The sequence below is a fragment of the Anguilla anguilla genome, chromosome 1 (assembly GCF_013347855.1).
Source record: "Anguilla anguilla isolate fAngAng1 chromosome 1, fAngAng1.pri, whole genome shotgun sequence".
NCBI classification, from domain to species: Eukaryota; Metazoa; Chordata; class Actinopteri; order Anguilliformes; family Anguillidae; genus Anguilla; species Anguilla anguilla.
Window position 1 is genome coordinate 13,128,636 of NC_049201.1, and position 21,061 is coordinate 13,149,696.

General features: G+C 39.6%; 1 protein-coding gene across 6 annotated transcripts; it reads right to left on the bottom strand.

The window, feature by feature from the left end:
* Window positions 1–5: 5 nt before the first annotated feature.
* ctage5 (CTAGE family, member 5) lies at window positions 6–21,039 on the bottom strand. Of its 6 annotated transcripts, none has more exons than XM_035418757.1 (29): window positions 20,767–21,039; window positions 20,093–20,226; window positions 19,259–19,345; window positions 14,871–18,981; window positions 14,291–14,488; window positions 14,001–14,110; window positions 10,746–10,877; window positions 10,605–10,626; window positions 10,044–10,132; window positions 9,880–9,951; window positions 9,426–9,536; window positions 9,105–9,176; window positions 8,883–8,987; window positions 8,127–8,249; window positions 7,781–7,892; window positions 7,394–7,440; window positions 6,999–7,089; window positions 6,511–6,649; window positions 6,306–6,407; window positions 5,875–5,935; window positions 5,646–5,681; window positions 5,471–5,538; window positions 5,264–5,346; window positions 4,996–5,130; window positions 3,251–3,382; window positions 2,286–2,420; window positions 1,882–1,946; window positions 1,561–1,750; window positions 6–1,443 (listed from the first exon to the last, which is right to left on the bottom strand). In XM_035418757.1, exons 1-29 carry the CDS (start codon window positions 20,876–20,878, stop codon window positions 1,268–1,270), a joined length of 7,050 nt encoding a protein of 2,349 aa, XP_035274648.1. In that variant the 5' UTR covers window positions 20,879–21,039; the 3' UTR covers window positions 6–1,267. The 6 variants fall into 6 exon arrangements, with proteins under 6 accessions (XP_035274648.1, XP_035274655.1, XP_035274673.1 ...); XM_035418764.1 differs by having other exon boundaries at window positions 14,324–14,488; window positions 20,767–21,038; XM_035418782.1 differs by having other exon boundaries at window positions 18,729–18,981; window positions 20,767–21,028.
* Window positions 21,040–21,061: the final 22 nt, after the last annotated feature.

The window sequence follows — 21,061 nt, forward strand, 5'->3', positions numbered from 1 at the left end:
TAGTGAAATATTACACACAAAAATGTTTTTATTTGTTCTTTACACAATAGGAAGCCACTACCAACTGAATGTCATACCTGTTCAATCACTAGTGTGGAATTAATCAAACCCCAGGATTATGAGGACAATATGGACGGTTCTTAATGCACACAATGTATTTAAAATTCATTCTCTGTGCATTGGGATCTCGGGAAATTGGACTGATTCAATCCTCCCAGTTTGTGGTTTGCTTGGAACTAATGAAAAACACATTTTCATGTCTGCATGCACCAAACAATGTGGCTTAACTAAGAAAACAAGCAATCCTTGATTAAATCCATTCAAAGGACAATGGGCTGGACAGCACTGTTCCTTTTGAAAACAAACAAACGTGCATAGCAATAATTTGTATTTACATTTCTTCATTCACAATATTAACACAGTGTCTGTATATACATTTCAGAGATTTGAGTAAGAAAATGTAAATCTCTTACTTTACAAGCAACCCAATCTGTTGACATTCATATTCATCTCATCTTAAAAAAACCAAAAAAAAAAAACCATGACTATTGGCTCCGTTCTCCCTATATTAAAGGAGTTAACACCACATGATCTAAACTACTGATCTCCACTGTAATTCTCAGTACACTGATACTCTGCAGAATGAAGGTTATAGGTTACACAATTGAATAGTGAAAATGAATTGTACCTTAATGAGAATCTAAAATGGGAGGGCAATTCTTGTCCTGGAGGGCTGGTGTGTATTTAAGTTTTAGTTTCCACCAATTACCCTGGCTAAATGAGCTATTTGGCTGTATACATCAACACTGGCTCACTCATAGCTTAGATCACAATAAAACGTTTCATATAGGGACACTAAAACAGTCTTTGGCAGCCATTTATGCGCTTATCAAGAAATGTAGCTAAAAATGTCAGATGGCGTAAATGTTAGGCAAGAAGTAAGCATGAAAACCAGAAACTGATATGGCCCTCGTTGCCCACCTCTGATCTAAAAGCTCAAAAGCAGTTTCATTTATTAATTTATTTTTAATACTGGGAAGAGATTCCGTCTCGCTGGATGGACGATGCGAATCATGGAAAGCCTCTGAACACTGCTCTAACGTTAGCAGTGAACAGCAGCAGTAACAGGTGCATGCAGACACTGTGTACACTGCTGCCACTTAGGAAGGCATCACGTGACCTTCATCAGAGGAAGCCACATTCGACCGCAGGGGCTGCCTCAGCACAAAAACCATCGGCACAAACAGGAAGTGACGCGGCAGGTAGCTCAGATGACATCTTGGGGCTCAGGGGGATGCTCGGGAGGTTGCTCGCTGCCTGGTGGGGAGGGCCTTGGGGGAGGCCCTGGGAGACTGTCAGGTGGGAGTCTTGCAGGAGGGTACCCCATATGCTGGGTGGGAGGGGGAAATCGGGGAAACATTCCTGGTGGAGGCAGCCTTCGCACTAAGGAAACAAATTCTGATTTAGTAATTAAAATAAAAGACTGAAGTTTGCCATTTCGAGTTGTCCAAAAAATACTTGAACATATTATTTAAGTAAAGAAAAAAACAGAATACTTACTGCCCATGGGGGGTCCTCCAGGGCCTCGAGGGGGAAAGAAGTCAGGGGGGCCGTATGGGCCTCTTCGTGGGAAGTGATCCCTGGGTTCGAGTGGAGGGGGTGGTCCCATCATTGGTGGGCCAAACCCTGGTCCCATTCTCACATCTGGATCTGGGGGTGGCCTCAACTCTCCGGACAGTGACAAGATGCTCTGTGTACATTAAAATTTAAGCTATTGGAGAATGCATTCTTCGTAACAATAAAAGCTTGACATATTCTTGACATATTTTATGTCTACCAAATAGCTTGCTTGGTTTCGCCGGTTAAAGCAAGGGCACTTACATCTCTGCTCTCATTCTCCCCAACCCCCAGAGAGTCTGAGGTGTGGCCCAGATACGATGAGTCCGCTGTAAAACAGGAGGAAAGTGCCGGAATATCAGCTGAGCTCCAATTCCTTCTTGGCTGGTTGTTTTTCAAAAATTCTTCAGGATTTGGTGAAGAGAGAACTCATTCATGGCAATCTAATGCTATTAGTTCAACTCAGTCAAAACTAGGCTTGGAGATCAGGGATTTACAGATATGGGACAAACTCCCTTATTTATTTGCTTCCTGGTTAAAGTGGGGGAGGGAGGAATAGCCAGAAGCACTTTAAATTGATATTACACAGCCACACGTGCAGTGGTCTCAGGCAGGATGCAGTCACAGGGGGCTGAAAAGCACACATCACAGAGGCCTGCAGCGCTCACCCGATTTGTCTGAGAGGTGGGAGGTGAAACTGTGGGCATCCAGCGGACTGGGCCCTCTGGGTGGGATCGGGCCCATAGGGAAGACCCCAGGGGGTGGCCTGCGGTAGGGAAGGCTGGGGTCTGGGTATGGGTACCCTTGAGGATGAAGGACATACACCCCATTTAACAAATATTTCAAACCAACACTCACAATACAGTCCACTTCATTCGCCTGTATATTTCCTCTGAGATGAGAATAATGTGATGTAGACTATACATGGAGACAAAGCTGATGGTGCAAAGAGTGCTGTCACTAGAGTGCGGATGTGAAAGATGAAACAAATGGAAAGAATGTAAATCAAAGGCTATAAAAAATGGCAGAAGCAAGATACAGCAGGCCAGGACAAAAAGGCAAATGCCTACACAAAAGCTCTTTTCAAACTCGGTACAAGCGCACGATGGCCTTCTGTCGCGCAATTCTTTGAAATGTCACAATACAGGAGTACCGGGACGAAAATGAACACGATGCATTCACAATGACATTCGAAATACAGTGATGCCACCAACTATTCACACCCCCAGTGATAAGTAACAGGCACGAGTTTCCCCAGGGCTTGGACCTCGCACGCTTTCCACTGTTCCCACTGCTGCACTCGTTCGTACTTAAAGCTCAGCAGCACAGTGCAGAAAGTGAGCCTCGTGAAAACAAAGCCAGCTGAAAAGTGCGGGGAAACCTCTGGAACAAACGAGTCGAGCTTTTCACTTCTCGGTTGATCCGGCTTGCCTAGTCAGCCTTTCTGGACAGCTTTGTGCTACTCTATGCCACAGCTTAAAATGCACTGGGGCCATAACAGAACTGAACGGCATTGAAAAGAGATCCAAAGAAACCCACGAAACAGGCTATACGCAGTCACAGTGGCCTGAGGCCAACAGAGGAGCTGATGTTTATATCCAAGGGGTGCCAATACAGGTGGACATCACTGTACCTGGAGGAGGCAAGGGACCCCTGCGGTCTCTCTCCCAGGTAGGGGACAGCGAACCACTGTCGGAGTGTGGGCCACCGCTCCGTTCAGAGTCCACCCCTTCACTCACGACAGGGTACTCTGGACCTCTCGATGCTAACAAAACACAAGAGAGACAGCGTGATGTTAATGAGCCGTGAGCTAATGGCACGCTACCATGGCGATGGGAGATTAAGGCTTCAGAAACCCCCGAAGGGGCGGAGCTATCACATGCTATCAACGGCTCGCTAGTCTGAACACCGATTGGTTTATAACGCAGTTAGTGAGGGACAGCATGTAACACCTCCGCTCATTATGTGGTTCATGAAGCCTCGGTATATCATCACAACACCCACAGGAATCAAAGGACAAATGGTGTGCAGCTCCGCTCTTTTTACTGAAGAGGACCAATGGTAGAATCTTACATTTTTGTTGCTTTAATCCCCATTATGGGATTACATTACATTATAGGCATTTAGCTTATCCAGAGCGACTTACACAACATTTACATAGCATTTTACATTGTATCCATTTATACAGCTGGATATATACTGAAGCAATGCAGGTCAAGTACCTTGCTCAAGGGTACAACGACCTACCCAGAAATCGAACCTGGGACCTTTTGGTACACACTGCCAATCAATGAAAATCAGTACAGATGGGTAAAAAGACACCTCATTTCTACACTGATGAGGATGATGTTGATGTCGGGAGCACAGAGAGTGAGACAAAAGCTTGGCTCGGCAACAGGATAACATCTCCTCAGGACAATGCAGCACAATGCAGCACAATGCAAAAATAAAATAAAAAAACACAGAGGTACATATATAATGCAGGCTGAAGCAACTAGACCATCATCAGGACTGTACCGTCTAATATGAACAGTTCTGGTGCATTTTCATCAAGGCAGAGGCATTTCAGGATTCATATCCACTCTATGAAATGGCCATTATTGTATGCAGTGCATATTTAATGCAATCTCTTATCACAATGCATCAGGCAACTTTAGCTCTTTGTTTGCTGAGCAGCTACAGCCCATTAGATATACCTGGTAAGGTAGAATTTCAAGTAAATATAGCCTGTATTATGACATTATGTTCATTTGTAAGATATCAAAATATCAGAACCCTCTTAAATGGACATTTTTATCCAATATTAGATACTGATAGGGACCAACCGCAACATTACACCTGACCAAGTTAATAACAAGCCAGACAACAGTCTCAAAATGGTATACCATAGATGTGAGTCTCAACCCTGTACTGCATAAAATGTTTGAATAAAGGAAACATTAAATGTACAAGATGGGTTTCCCACTTATAACTATGGTTGGGGATCATTAACTGGTGTTTAGCCAGTGAACATAACATTTTCTAACTCACCTCAAGCTGACCTTTTATTTAAATGGATGTAGTAACATGCCATTTGTTGTAATATAGCCCACTATGTAATCATGTAGTGACTTCATTGCAGAAAAATGGGCATGCATTTGAGTCAGGTAGCAGTCTATTTTCAAGAAAGAATTTCATTTGCAAATGGTTTTCCTGTGAGGGCTGCAGTCATGGTGAGGATGATGGCCAAAAACTCAAGACATGTGCAGGACTCTACCTCTCATTCTATAACAAATGCTTTGACCTCATGCATTATTTGGTTGATGCTGTCAATGTACAAACAGTAGCCATGTAATAATTCATGACGTCACTGTGTAAAGCCCTGGTTGTAAAGGTCACCTCTGCCCCCAGGTCCTGGGGGAAATGGAGGGGAGAGGCGTAGTGGCCCATCCATCAGAGTGGGTGGGGACAGAAAAGCTCTGTTTTCAGATGAAGGCCTTCCCAAAGGAGATGGACCAAATGGGGATCTCTCGCCTATGGACAGAAAAAGCCAGAATTTAAAAAATTAACTAAAACATGAATCAAATATGAGACAAACTCAACAATGGGGAAAAATATATATTGTCCATTGCTCATAATATCCAGTGAATGTTCAGCCAAACATCACCTCTGAACAGAGGTCTTCCAGGACATTCTAGGACATAGGGATCTTTCTCCACCACCTCCAGCTTAAACTGGGCATCTGTCAACCTAGAAGACACGTGCAGATGACACATATAACTAGGTTAAAGTCGATCACAGGTGAGGACTCCCAAACAACAATATCAAATACACCAGGCATTTCTTTATATACGGTTATTATGAAGGCGCTTACTTCTGCCTGAGGTTAGCGTTCTCTCGCTTGATGTGCGTCAAGTCACGGTCTGCAGCTCGTGCTGCCAGCTGCGATACAGAAAAGCAGAGAGTCAGCGTTCGTAACGCAAGAACGACTGCTTATAGTTTTACAATGAAATATGCCACAATCAGAAGAGGAACGAGATTCTGCTCACCCAGTTATCGTGCGCCTTCTTTTCATGAGATTCAATCTGACAAAAGCACAGAAAAATGTAGATACAAATTTAGTGAGCCCATCTGTCAATCTACAAAAGAATATCCAGACAAATACACTACACCAACTTGACTCTTCTACAAAATTCAATAGCAACCACTTGACTAGAATAAAGTTGGCTTGGTGTCAACTTGTGTATGAAGTTACTACATGAATATGACATGACCAACCTGAGTTTTGTAGGCCATGTTTGTTTTCTCCAGTTCTTCCTCAAGCTCTTTGGACCTTTGTCTGTATGAGAGCATAACAATGATAAATATATCATCCTGAAAATTGCATTAATAAACACCTCTACCAAGGTCATCTCTTAACAGCTGTGGCAACTGTAATACATAGCTTTCATTTGGTGGCAGGACACCTACAGTACCTGCAGCTGTTTGAGGTCGAACAGGGGTAATTTTCCCTTGAGGCATACTTTGTACAGTAGTTTGTAGACTGTGTACAAAATCTTCAGCAACGTATCGATCAAAGTAGTGGCTCTATAACTACTTTTCCATTGTACAGACAGCCTAACAATAGTAACTTGGCCCAAATTAGCGCCCTGCCTTCAGTGCCCTCTTAGCACACCCCTGCAAACAGGCTCATGAGGCCTTTCAGTGACCTGTAGTTGCTGAGCTCCTCTGTCGCAAGGTTTATCTTCTTGTCTGCCTTTGTTAGCTTCTCCTCCTTCTGCAAACGCTCTCTCTCTTCCACCGTCAGCATCCTAGTTCAACAAGAAATAACATGGAAAAAGGCATCATATGAACTCATTCACCACAGAAGACGTGCAAACAAGTCTCCAAAATGACACGGCTCTCCTCCCCCACCTGTGCAGTTTCAGCTCGTTCTCCTGGTACATCTCAGTCATGATCTGCAGTTTCTGCTGGAGTTTCTGAGTTTCACAGGTGTACATGGCACTTTCTGACTGCAGGGAGTCCTTCTCATTCTGAAGCTTCTCAATACCATCTGCCACCATAGAACAAGATAACATGACACCACTTCAGCTTCAATCTTTTTTTTTAATGTTTAGCACATGAATACAAAGAGGATGCAACTTAACTCTAGACAGAATTTTACTTTACTTACTCATCTTAAAGTTATAAAATTATTTGTTTTAACATTTAACATCTAATGCACATCACTACATTTCTAACATTTGTAGTGCCAATTATTAATGAAATAGTAGGTTGGATGGAAAACAACTGAATTAATTCACAACCAATTGCCTTCTGTTCAAAATCATTATGAAAGTTGGCAAGAATATCCTCTAGCATAATTTTATGGTCAGAGGGACAATGAGGAAATATCAGCGTACCTTGGAGGTCCTCTTTAGCTTTAACTTCATCATTCCATCTGGCAAACACCCGGTTCTTCTCTTCCTCCATTGACTTCAAGTCCGCACTCATCTTTAATGCGAGGGGATAATATACATTGCAAGACAAATCACTTTTTAAAATATTTTTTTGGGGCTTTTTCAGCTATTGGACAGAACAGTGTAGAGAGAAAGGAAGAACAGGGGAAGAGAGAGGGAGAGACGTGCGACAAAGGTCGCGCGGTTGGGATTCGAACCACCGACATCGCGGCTCGTAATGAGCATGTAGACAGCGCTCTACAGGCTATGCCACGAGACACCCCGACAAATCACTTTTTTAAAAGCCTATTTTTCAGAGCCTAATGATATACAGCCAATTAAACATTAATTAGACAAACCTTTGCTGCATAAATGAGTCTCTGCACCTTCTGCTTCTGATGGTTATCTGGCAAAAAGTAAAAAGCAAAAAGACGCAATTATGTTTCATTCAACATTTCAGGAAACATCTTTAGCCTACTATTACTACAACATTTTTTGGCACTTGTACGCTCAAGTTTAATACGGCATGAAACGCAGGACACACTAAATGACGTGATGGTATAGAAATGCCTATCCTCAAGCTTGGTTTCAATCACAAGCTGAACTGTCTGACCACGACCTCTAGTTTGTAGAACAGCTGTTTTTCACATGAATAGTTCACTGCACTACAGCTGTAAAGTGCTGCATTCCCACAACTAGCAGTTTAAACTCTATTGACCGTTCCCGTCATTTTGAATGAGGTCTACCTGTGCTGCCTCCATTCTCTGCAGAGCTGATTCCAGCGTTTTCCTCCCCATTGGCTTCATCTTCCACTTCTGAGTCCCAGTCCCTCATTTTCAGCAGGCAGTCTGTGAGAGACTATAACGCAACAAATTTTACAAGACCTTAACCAAGCTAACCAAGGTCCAATGACAAACATGCATCTCCACATGAAGCACCCTAAATCCTCACAGCACCGGCGAAACTCAACCTCACAAACCTATTTTTCTGTAGTTGAACTGGAGTTTACGTGCACCGAAATGCTGTTTTCTGCTGACAAACAGCATTACCCATATTGCTCTATTCTTCACTGCAGGAGGAGCTGCTGCGTACCTTGATGCGCTCGTCTTTGTTGGCGCAGTCTTCAACCATGTCCCTGTGGGAGCTCTCGCACATCTTCATTTCCTCCTCAAGCTCACTCAGACGTTCCCCCCAGCCCTCGGCTTCCTGCACAAGCTGGGGGGGCAAACACGAAGTAATCACTTTTGCTTATAATCCTCAGCCAGCAGCCATATTTGCTCACAGCATTCTCATAAAATAACGTAACCCACCCAAAACATATATTGTACAGCTTCTCAGTTTGTGAACAAAGCTCATGTCCAGAGTGCCACACATGTGACATTTACTTGAACCTTATAGCCAATTAAACTTATGACTATCAAAAATCTATTAAACATTACATTACAAGCATTTAGCAGATTCTTTTACACAGTGCGACTTTTACACACCTTTCAACATACCATTTACATTGCATTCATGTATACAGCTGGATGTACACTGAAGCAATGCAGGTTAAGTACCTTGCTCAAGGGTACAACAGCAGTGTCCTACCTGGGAATCGATACCTGTGACCTTTAGGTTACAAGACCAACTCCAACTACTACACTATGATTCTACAGTGCCACTACATTGTACCATATATGATATATACACATGGTTTGGAATAAAAATAAATAATAAAAACATACAGGATGACATCCATAGCCATTTTCAACAATAATGAAAATGTATGTTTGCTAAGTTGCCTTGTACAATGGACAATGGATGATACTGGACCATAGTTCTCAGGCATTGTACAGTGACACGTACCTGGCCTTCACTCTCCTGCAGAAGAGCATTCTCTTCTTTTGCTGCCTGCAGGTTTGCCTGTAGTCTCTCACTGTTGATATCATATATTTTCAATGTTGTCTGTGCCTGGACAGATAGACAAACAAATCAGATTAACGCTGAGGGATGAAATACAACCCAACAAATAACATAACCGCACAGGCCTGTAATGTACAAAATATACCAGAACAGACAGCAAAGTACCTGCTCCATTTGAGACTTTAGATCTTTTGCTTCTTCTTCTAAACTTTTCAGAGTTTCCTGCATTCCAGCAAGCTGAAAACCACAAACAACAAGTACTATTATTGAAAACAACAAGTACTATTATTGAAACCTCTCAGAACTTCCTTTGGTTATATAGTACAACCTTCGCACCACAACTTTTATTCATTGGCATTTTGAGAAGTCAAAGGAAAGGAGAGTACACAGAACAAACATGCCTGCACAAACAGTGCCCGATATAAGCAGAATGGAAAGGTGATACTGGCTTTTTCTAAACCACTTGAACTATTGAATATATCTTACCATCTCCTCCTGCTGTGACCGCTGGGTCCTTTCTGCTTTTAAATCTTGCTTTAGCTGTTCAATGTCACTTTTCAGCTGTGCATTGGACTGCTCAAGATTTTTGGACATAACCTGTAGAAGAGAGCCTAATTTGTATCAATAATATCGTAACAAAAATGTGCATTTTTGCCAGCTTAAAAAATTCCAGTTTACAATTTACCGTTGAAAAACACGACACATACAAATACACCCACTTAATTTTTTTTACTAGGAATATTAATACACACACACACACACATATATATCTGTGTGTTTGTGTGTGTATATTTTGAAGCAAGACATAACTTACACATTAGTTACAAGGGTTCAGAGAAAAAACATTTTTAGCAAACAAATTAAACTATCAAACTATATGAAATGAACCTTAATTTCTTCCATTTTGCCATAGACTGGTTCCACTCTGGAACTCTCTTACCTCCAGGTTGTCCCTTTCCAAAGCATGAGACGAAACTCCACCATTCTGCAAGGCAGCTTCCAGTTCCTCATACTGCAAGGCACACAACAAAATATTGTAAAATCTGTAAAATATTGCTTGCTTTAAAGAAGAAAGTAATTATTAGATTTTTTATTAAAACTTACCTTATGCTTACACTCGCTTAAGGTTTCAAGGACTTTGCATTTTTCATCAAGTAATTCTGCCACCTTTTGCCCAAGTTTCCTTTCTTTGCCTGTAAGAGTCAAAAGGCAAACACTGAGGAGAGAGCCTGATGGGTCTGGAGTGTTTCTCCTCTCTGCAAGTAATGACACCATATGGTATCAGGCAACATTCAAAGCATAGGTTGTTTATGTACAAAACAGATGTCATTAGTGAACAAAGAGATAGGCCCTTGCAGATATGGATGGGTATGGACATGCATACCCAGTCAAGGCCCCAGAGGGTATTTAAACCAGGCTAGAAGACCAGTGTGGGGTGGGTTGCTGTACCGCAAACTTGTGTTGTGTTTCAGTGACCTTCCTGCTGGCCAGTGTGATTACAATAAACTTTCTTCAGTAAAGTGTTTGTTGTCTTGGTGAGTTCCTGCATTGTCCTGACTTTGACTCCACAAGAGGAAGCTGGGTCCTAACAAGCCCATAAACTGAACAGGTAATATCTTATTGAAGGAATAACATATTATAACTACAAGTAATGGGCTAACTTACCAACATACAGCCGGCTTGTAATCTGTCAAAAAAAAGAGGCAATATGTTTGTTTAATGACAGCACACTGAACCATGCAATGCTAGTTCAATAATGTTATATGATTGAGCTGAAAGCAGATCGCATCAATTAGATTAACTTACGGACTGGTAGAATCTGCAGATGAACACAAGTATGGTTATTAGCCCAAGTAAGAAGGTAACAATCACTGCTTCCCATGGCAACCCATACAGGTCAGGCCCTGGTTTTATGTCATCAGGAAGTGATGACACCACCTAATGAAACAAAAACCGTTTTAAAATGTTTTAGTTCCAATTAAATGAATAGCCTTACGAGGAGCAATCAACGTTTTATACAATTAATGATGGCAAAACCAGCTAGGGCATTAATGCAAAAGTTGTGTTTCCTTAACACCACCTACGTCAACGTTCACACATGCTATCCAGTTAGCAACACATCATCATTAATAGAGTTTGAATCTGACCAGTGCAACAATGTACCTGCGGTAGTTAATAGTGGTCTATCTTTCTTCGTTAAGTGTACTTAGTGATTAAAACTTATTTTTTAAATCGAACAGATCATTTAATCGCCCATCTGAAGAAGCTGTGTCATTTGCCAACTGATCTAGTCAGATTGTTGTACGCTTGTTAATCAAGGAAAATTAATGAAATCAGACCAGTGATCAGTTCAAAGGAAAGTTTTCGACCCGACCAATTTTCATTCACCAATTTACCACCGCTGGATACATTATTCAATATGTTCAATAAAGCAACCGACCAGTCTTCGACTTAATTTGAAACAACTTCCTAGTTATGTATTAACCTAGCTGGAAAGCTACACATTACGACAACGGTGTTCAATCAATGTTTAGCTACATGGTCGGTAGGTAATACCGGCAAGCCAGAGTTAAAATACAATTGTTTGGGCTAACGAGTTAAATTATCATACTGTCAGTAATGTTTACAATTAGCAATTTCATAAGGACAAGGACATGTACCGCTCTACATTAAATTGATGATTTAGCCCCACAAAAACTGTCAGCTAACTATTAGCTTGCTAATAAGTTAGCCAGTGTAGCTAGCTAGCAAACATGGTATACCCCAGCTAGGTCTAAAGAGTATTCCCTACCTCGTCGTCTTTCTTCATCATATTAATTTGCTTTTAATTCTATAGGTAACATTAGTAATACCCGCAGCGAGACCAAAATATGATAAATCGGTGCTAAATGTGATTTAGTCACCATTGCCGCTACTACACTAGCTATCGATACTACTTAGGCAGAATATCAGTGACACTCACATCTCTCACTCCTTCAACAGCAAGAGTGTAGTACATCCTAGCTGCAACTGTAAAATCATTTGCTTCAGTTGAGGTAACGACGGGATCCGCGGTCAATTCCTCTGCCATGGTTTTCACTTTCAATAAAATGTTCACTAAAATATATAGGTGAAAATATATCCATACGCCTTCCACCTGCTGTCACTTCATGGTTTCGGAAGAAAACTAAAACAGTTGGCGTAGAGCAGAGGAAAACGTCACACGTACACGGGGAGGCGGGGCTGAAAGCATGGGTCTTTTTAACACATTCATTGTCTCGACGTTAATGTTTTCCTAGAGGAACATTTATTCACATCGAGTAAACATCGCTGTTATCTTATACAACAGCTGAACTTATGAATACAATGAAACGAGATAACTATCGTGCCTATATCAGCCTCCCCCCTTTTTGGCTTGTTTGACGTGGTTTATTCCAAACGTCACCAATTGTAGAATGCCACACTGACAGCACCAGGTGAACAGTTAAAGAGAAAGCATTATAATAGGTGGACTAGCTATCTGTCGCACGACAGTATTTCCATTTAAAAAAAATTTGAACATCAAGTAGTATGGGTTTTAGAGTCTAGAAAGTCTAGAAACGACACCAAGCTTCATTAACTCAAAAACATATTAGCTGTTACCAATAAGTTGCAATACTTGGCTAAGGTTGGCAAGCAAACTATTAGGCTAATTTCACGCCGTGCAATGTGCTGAAACAATAATAACTTACATTTACGTCAGTTACACGTCATACGATATACGATATATATATATATATATATATATATATATATATATAAAACATTTGAATCGTATAATCTCTCGGATAAGTTTGTAAATAGTTACACATATTTCACAGAGCAGGTTATTGGTTATAGCTATAAGTAGCTAACGAGCGTTTCAGAATCTGGTATGATTAAGAATATTTTAAATGTACCTTTATTTATGACAGTCCAGTAAGCTAAATCGTGTTGTCAATGCTATTCAGACTAGCTCCCGACATAAAAAATAAATAAATAAAATAAAATTTGCACATAGCCTCAACTCAGCTACAACTTTAACAATGGGGAGTCCACAGTAAGACACCACGTAAGCTAGTTACTGTAACTGTACGTTAGCTTAATTTTCAGGAGCATGCTATAGCTGAAAGACGATGAACAGCATATATAGTCACACCTATCGTCTAAAGTATAATGTGTGCATATTCCTTAACTGAGAACTTATGAATTGTCAAGTCGCAATAATAACTTTCCTGATACGTTATAGCTATAGCCTACGTCGCCTTGTTGGCTAACCGGCGGCCCACCACGTAGACTACTCAGATGACTGCAAGTGAGCTTAGCGAATAGCTCAAACTTAAAAAACAAAACTTTCGAAACACTCACCCCATTGCCTTCATGCAATTCCATCTCTAACCTGACTTCATATTCTCAAATTTTAAGAAAAAAATACTCAATATTAGAAATGGGACTACAAAAGATTAGATGTATGAAAACAACTTTGGTGAAGAAAATACATTCCAGTGAACTTCACAGAAACCTTGCCGGGTCGTCACACCGAATTCAGCTTGGATTGGACGACGTTGGGAGACTGAAAATGTCATACAGCAAGGCGGTCATACTAGACTATGCATAGTAAACAAAGTTTTAAAGGAGCAGGATTACAGGCCGCCCTGATGCAAATGAACGATAAACTAGCAGGGAGGCACACCTATTTGCATAACGTTTGTCCTTTTCAACCCTTTAAGGTGCAAGACCACAAATATGTGATTAGAATATTCTTAACTGAATATTCTAATTCTGATGCAACAATCACTATTGGTAATTGAAAGCAATGGAGTTCTAGAACACAAAGTTATAATTTGAAAAAAAAAACATTCCAAAAAACCTACTCTTCAAAGGGTTAATCATCTAATTACGGAATAGCAACTTAAACATTTAACATTTTAGTTACAGTATCTGATGACTATTTTTAACATGAATCACCTCAGTGATTATACAAGAGACTTTTCACTCGTTCAGGACACAGACTTCATACTGATGGGTACACAATTCAGTCCAAGTTTTGTATTCTATTCTTACCTCTGTGATGAGCCATTTTAAAAGGGAGTAAATAAACAAAACCTTCTCCAATATTGTAAAGGTGAGCTGGCCAGAAAAAGTAAACAGTGTTCCACTGACTTCAGTAACACCTGTAGGATATAACAGAAATGTGAAAAATCGTAGGCTTTTCCTAATCAAATTGTTGTGAAATTGAGAAATTCCACCACAGCATGTACCCCCCACACACGTGCACACACACACACACACACACACACACACACACGAACACACACACAGGATTTGGGAGAATGGGTGGATCGATGGTGTACCTGGACCATTATTTTTTTTAGTGGACTGAGCACCTGTTTTGATGTTGAGGATAGCTCCTTCTATGGTATGCCCAGTCCTCCAGTCTGTCTCCTCAGAATCATCTCTCACTCCCGGAACTGCCTCATTGTCTCGCTTGGTATGTTCATTTTTCTCAGCACTGAAGCAATTGGTGGTGGTGCACTCTGGTTTGCCCACATCTGCAGAATAAGTAGAGGAGCCCAGCAAATTATAATGCATTTTTGTCTTAAGACCCTGCGATGTAGAAATTATTAAAAAAGAATAAATACAGAAAAATACAGCTTTCTGTATTCCAAAATGTCAACTGTGTGGAGGGCAGTAAATAAAGACAAAAGTATCATTGAGCTCAAAAAAAAAAAAAAAAAAAAAATTAAAAAGCAGATTTCATTAAAATGATCTTGTTTTAAGCCTTAAAAGTTGCCAAATACTAACATAAATTAGGAAATATAAATGTGAATTCATTTAGTCTTACAAAACATAATACATAAAGTAAAAGCATTATCATTGTCTTGTAACTAATATGACAGTAATCTTACATTTAGAATATAAGTAATACTACACCTTGGATCACATTTATAGCGACAGCTGGTTTTGCCAGGGTATATCTACCTCTTAGGGTAGATAAGAGGATCTCTAGTTTTTTGAGGGATATGCTTTTATTATGAATATCTTCTTCCTTCATATTTCTCTCATTTTGTGTGCTTTTTGTAGAAGTAGAAATTATTTCACTGTGATATTTCAGAATCCGTTCAAAATCTGACAATATAGCCAGGTTGTTATCATTATTTTGCACTTCTTCCTCAATTTCAGTATTACCCAGACAGTAATCAAGCCACAGTAACTTATGCTTCCCAAATACATCCAGAAAATATTGTACATCTTCAGCATTCAAGTGTACTTGCATGTTCTTATATTCTTTAAAAACCTGGGTGGCTTTGATAGCTTCCTGGGTGGAATGGATAGATTGTGACTGCACGTCAGTACCAAGGACTGGTGGGTCAAAAAGCATTTCATCTCGATCTTGTGTTGTTTGTGAAATATCTTCAATGTCCATGTTCTTTTTCAAGGACTCTCCTGTGTGTTTGGTTGTAGTTTTCGCAGGGACTTCATGTGAGTCTTTGACTAAATATGCTATATTGTTTTTATCTGTTATTGCAAAATTACTTTCATGAGATTTGCTGTGGGAGATTGTACTAACTTCCTCCTCTTTGTCAGAAATAAATGTACTATCTCTAATATCTCCTTCATTTTTATCTGATGGCTCTTGTACCACATCACCATTCATTTCTGACAGTGGTTCACATTTTTCTGATGCTGCTTTGCCATTTACTTCATCAGTCTGTTGGTTAAGATTTATCTGATTGTTGCCACCCCTATTTATTTTATGAGCAAATGTCTTTGCCTGGTTTTCACTATCTGCATAATTAATTACTGAGTTCTCTGCTTGCGGAACAGTTTCATCTTCAACAACATTAGTAGATGGCTCTGTTTCTGAGGTTAACGGCTCAAAGCTTTTCCCGTTAGAGTTATTTTCACCAAGTTGATATTCAGTCAGAAAGGAACCCCCCTCTCTATCTAGGCTTTCTGCTTCTCCTTGATCAGCGTGCACTGTCTCTCTTGGCACTTCATTTTTCACCTGTTCAGACAATGTCTCATAGACATTCTCTCCATCAACAAAATTGACACAGGTTTCTGTTTGACTATGGTGGCATGGCAACAATTGATGTTCATTGTTTTCTTTGACATTTTGAGGGTCTGTCTGTTCAGAATTCCCATCCACAAACTGAATGTCAGCATGTGATTGTATTCCCTTCAAATGAATGTCTCTTTGTTGCCCAGTCTGTTTCAACACACCCTCAGCAGTTGTTCCAGGCAAATAACTGGGGTCAGACTGGGAAAAATCTTTTGGTCTTGAAGTGCTCTTGGTTTTTGTTCCAGAATCCTGCTGAATCAGTGTAGAAGAATGTTCTAGTTCTTCAAGATCTTGAACATCTGGACCACTGTTAACCACATTACCATCAGTTATATTCCGCTGTTCATCGTTTGGCGTTTTATTCCTTTGCCTAGATTCTTCATTTTCATTAAATTCATTAGATTTATATACATTGGGAGATGGAGGATCAAGCTTTGTGTCTAGTGATTCCTGATTGGTTTGTATGTTTTGTCCGTTTGAACTTCTTAATTGCAGATCACCAAGTACATCCATTTCAGAATCATTTTCCACATTATAGCCTGTGGGAGTAAATGTGTTTTCTTCATTTTCAGTATTGCTACTAGCTTTACATCCCTCAATGTGGACTGTTGCAGGCACATATTTTTGTTCTTCTTTTAAAACAGTGATATCTGTATTGAAAATACCAGTGTTTTCTTGGTCCTCTTGTATTTGTAATGATTCATCTGTTGAAATGTCCTCATCCACATTTTTATAAATAATCATATTCAAGCTTTTTTCAAGTTTGCCTTCCTCTGTGACAGTATTTTGTGGAGTTTCATCTGTGTGCGGATGCTGGACATCTACCTCATCAAAGTCAGGCTTCTCTACTTGGTTGTGCAGTGAAGTCTTCGTAGAGCTGGGTGTATGCATCTGGTCAATGTCAAGTGCTGAAATCCTGTGTCTGATACGATCTGTTGTAAGGCTCTGGGTATTCTCTCTACTATGATCTTCAGTCCGATCCACTTTGTACTCTTCAGGCTTCGTTTCACTGTCCAATTTGGAAGTCTCTCCAGCATTATCTACATCTGTTGTTTCAGTAGGCTCCGCAGCTGACATTTTCTCTTCAGTTAAACTCTGTGCAGATGCAGTTTGATTAGGTGTTCCCGTACTTCCCATACCTACAGCACCACTAGAGCGATGAATGACTGCTTGGTCTGTGACATTTCCTGAAGTGTCAGTCACATTTAGAGGAATGTCAAAAATGTCCAAACTGTCTTGTTCACTTGATAGTTTGTCCAATATCGGAAGCATGTTTTCAACATTTTTGTCATCAGTATTGAGTTTTTCTGGTAAGTGGATTAGTTCCGTCTCTGTCTGTAAACTATTACTTTTTTCTCTATTATCTTGTAGTTGTCCATTGATGTCTGATGGCTGTACCTGAACTGTAAATTCAATATCATTGCTTTCTGTGTTTTCCTGCTCTGTTTCAATGTTATTGTTCAATGTTTGTTTTCCCCTGTCAGGATAATCAGATTCTACAGAATACTCCTTTGAATTCTGTTGAAGGTCAATAGTTTTTTTATCCAATGTTATTTCCTCATTTGTTAGCTTCTGCTCTGACATTGGTTCTATTTTGTAAATATTTGCAGTATTATCCACACCTAGTTTGATGGAAGGCTGTTGCTCAAAATTATCAGTGCTGTCATCAACATTGTCTGCTCTACTACCATCTATAGATTCATCAATAGTATTGGTTTGGGCTTCTAATAAGGCCTCCCTGTCTTCATTTGTCAACTCTGCTGCCGAGTCTTTATTATTTTGGGCATCTTTGTTAATATCTGGCTGATCCCTTAATGTTAACCTACTAAACATGGACGAAATGCCATCAGTAGAAAACATTGATTTCATCCCTTTTCCAGATTCATCGTATATTCCTTTCTCCTCTTCATCTGAACCTGGCTTATGGCTAACTGTCCCTTGAGAATGCTCAGGTGTAATATCGCCTCCATTTTCAACTTCAGGTTTTTTATTGTAAAAGCTTGAAATACTGTTATATACACTGCTATACCAACCAGTCCTTTCATCATTTTTATCACTGTTGTCTTCATTTATCTTTTCTTCAGAAATACTACTATAGTCTTCTCCCTTTTCATTGATGCCATCGATGTGAGAGCTAACAGGTTGGATGTCTATATTTTCCTCTCTCTTGCTAGTTTCCTCTTTGGCCTCCTCTGATTTCTCATCTTGATCCACCCCCACCTGAGAGAGAGTAGAATGTATCCTGGCTGTGTTCTCATTATCTGTGTCTAGCTTCTCATCTGCACTTGTATCTGAATGTCTGTTTTCTCCTGTTGCCTCACCATTTCCCTTACCGAAACTCAGAATATCACTAATACCAATGTTTAGCCATGAACTGACATACACAGGCTCATCCTGATCTTTTATTCCTGCTTCTTCAACATTTTGAGTCCCCATTGAAGATTGGTCAGTGTTCTGATATGTTAATGTGTCCCTTTCATTTGTTTCCTCAATATTAACCTCTGGATTTCTTTGACCAAATCCAAAAATGTTTGTCAGTCCTCCCTCAAGCCAGCCAGATGCTTCTGGTGGTGGCCCCTTTCCTAAATGATTCCCATCTATATCCAAAGAAAGTTTCCTGCTCCTGAAGGAATTTTGTTCCCCTGTTTGTTCTTGTGAACCATCATCACTTTGATCTCCCAAACCAAGCCATCCAGTAACTCGAGATCCAATCCAGTAAGACCCACCTTGCTCAGCTGACTTTTGTTTAGCATTATCACGGTTAACTTGCACTAAAGTCTGAGTGTCTTCTCCTTTCTTTGTGAATTCATTTTTCTCGGTTGCACTTGGAGGCTCCTTTGTGGATTTACTTTCTTTTTGATGCTGTTCAACATTCTCAGGGGCCCCTTCATCTTCATTTTGATTTACATGATTGTCCAACTGTCTTGAATCACTCTCTGTGATCGTACCATATTCATCCATGCAAAAGAAATCTTGTTCCTGAAAGACAAGAATAACAACGCAATTAACATGTCTTGAATAACTAACATAATTCAATGGTAATGAATTTTCTGAATCTTAGTCCAAGTAAAACAAACTCAAGTAGTTTAGCATAAACCATTTATATTGTATTCTAATGCTATTATTTATAACAGTTAAAATATATCAAATCATTTATAAGTAATATGGAATAAGTTGAAGGTATTAGGTCTCTGTCTCTTATTCTGCCTCATACATAAGTCACATGCATGCCTGCAAAACTGAAGTAGGTTAATACCTGTGTTTGTGTTCTAATTTCCTCTTGTGTATAAATTTCCTCAATTTCCACAGCTTCTTTAGGGAAATACCCAAATGTCTTGTCAATCTAAAAGCAACAATGAGAAAATACAAAACTTAAAAGATGCAGATGCAAACAAAATCAAATACAAAACTTAATACATCCCAAAGTATTTGCACACATTACTAGTTTTAACACTCCAAAAACTTGCAGTGAATGTTTATACTAAATACATATTATAAAAGCATCAGATCATTCATTTAGCAAGATATAACATTTGTGAGAGAATGTGTACTAAATGCAGGAACATCAAAAAAGTGTCCTCCTTCTAGGGTGAAAATGACATTATGCATTGCCATTGGTATACAATGAAATACAAGGCACATTTTAAAGGAACCATGAAATACCTAAAATTCTAGAGGGATACAACATATAATAGGAAATATCGTAATATATCATATTCTACCTTCAGCTTGAATTGGACTCATTCCACAGCTACAATATGTATGCATTTACAGGAAAAGGCTAAAAAGCAACTGTGTGACTAGGTGTTAGAAGAAAAGAGCAGAAATTTACAGTTATCAGAGCCTAACTGGTTTTCAGCAGATTTCCTGTTCCAGAGGATCAGAGCTGCCCAACGGGGTTCCTGGAGATCTACTGGTCTGTAAGTTTTCATTTCAACCCTAATTTGGCACACCTGATTCTACTCATTTTCAGCTCAACAAGATCCCTAGCTATTGAATGAAGTATGCTTTGCTGAGGTTGGAGTGAAAACCTTCAGGATGTAGACATTCAGGAACAGGGATGGGCAGTCCTGCAGTCGATAATACTTACAGCCCCTGCCCACAAATCATCCCTTTTCCCAGAAAGTTTGTGATATACAAATATTACATCTCCCCTTTTGAAATTCAGAAATCTGCAATCCTGTCCTTTATGGTATTCGGTTGCCTGCACACGACTCATGGGACCTGAAACAACAAATTGATTAAAAATTAAAACAACTGGACATTCAACATAAAACAAAAAACAGTTAGTTAATTGCCCCAACTGCCTTACGTTTTTACCGACATTTTTCAAAATAGAAGGTGCTATATAAATAAAATCAATGAATAGGCCTATGTATTATTATTACTTTAAAAAGCACACAATATAACGTTTAGAATACATATTAATGGTTACCACTTTCAATTTTACTTTGATAGAGTAAATAAAACTTTTTAAAGTAAAAATTTCTAATGAATTCATTTTTTATAAACTTTCCTTGAAATAATTACAATAAATATTTCTGGCGAAGATGAGACCTTTGAACTGTAGCCTAATTTGTCATGGCCTTCCGCACTCTTAAAGCAAAAGAACCATTGAACTAATTTGAACGCGTGAAACCACTGAAACCATGTTCACGTTAAACAAAGCTGAAGTACAAACTGAAAACAACTGTTTTCATTATGAAATATAGCACAAACACACTTCACGGTACTCCGATAGCAGCAAGAACTTGAAACGCTTACGTTCACATTCCGGATCTCCACATATTTTGTAGTCGGACAGCGTGATACCGAAAGTATGGTCTGAAATAAGGAAGAAAAACACTGCTGGCAAAAGAATCCGGAGATCAGCCATGACTATGAAACGCGAATATCCCTTTTATTCATTAATCCATACTCAATGGGTTTTATGTTATTTTGAAAAAAAATATGTAAACGTCCCACTAGACACCTTATCAGCATGCCGTAACCTTCGATTCAAGCAGCTGACTGAATTCAGCCACACTGTTGCAAAACTTAGTACTGAGTGAGGGTAAAT

What these genes read in the sequence shown, in the direction of transcription:
- ctage5 (XM_035418757.1), bottom strand. Translation starts at nt 20,878, where the DNA reads ATGGCTGATCTCCGGATTCTTTTGCCAGCAGTGTTTTTCTTCCTTATT. An exon ending in TAAAGTCTCAAATGGAGCAG is followed by an intron (nt 8,988 to 9,104) that starts GTACTTTGCTGT and finishes CTATCTGTCCAG; the next exon opens with GCACAGACAACATTGAAAAT. An exon ending in ACATGGCCTACAAAACTCAG is followed by an intron (nt 5,682 to 5,874) that starts GTTGGTCATGTC and finishes TGCTTTTGTCAG; the next exon opens with ATTGAATCTCATGAAAAGAA.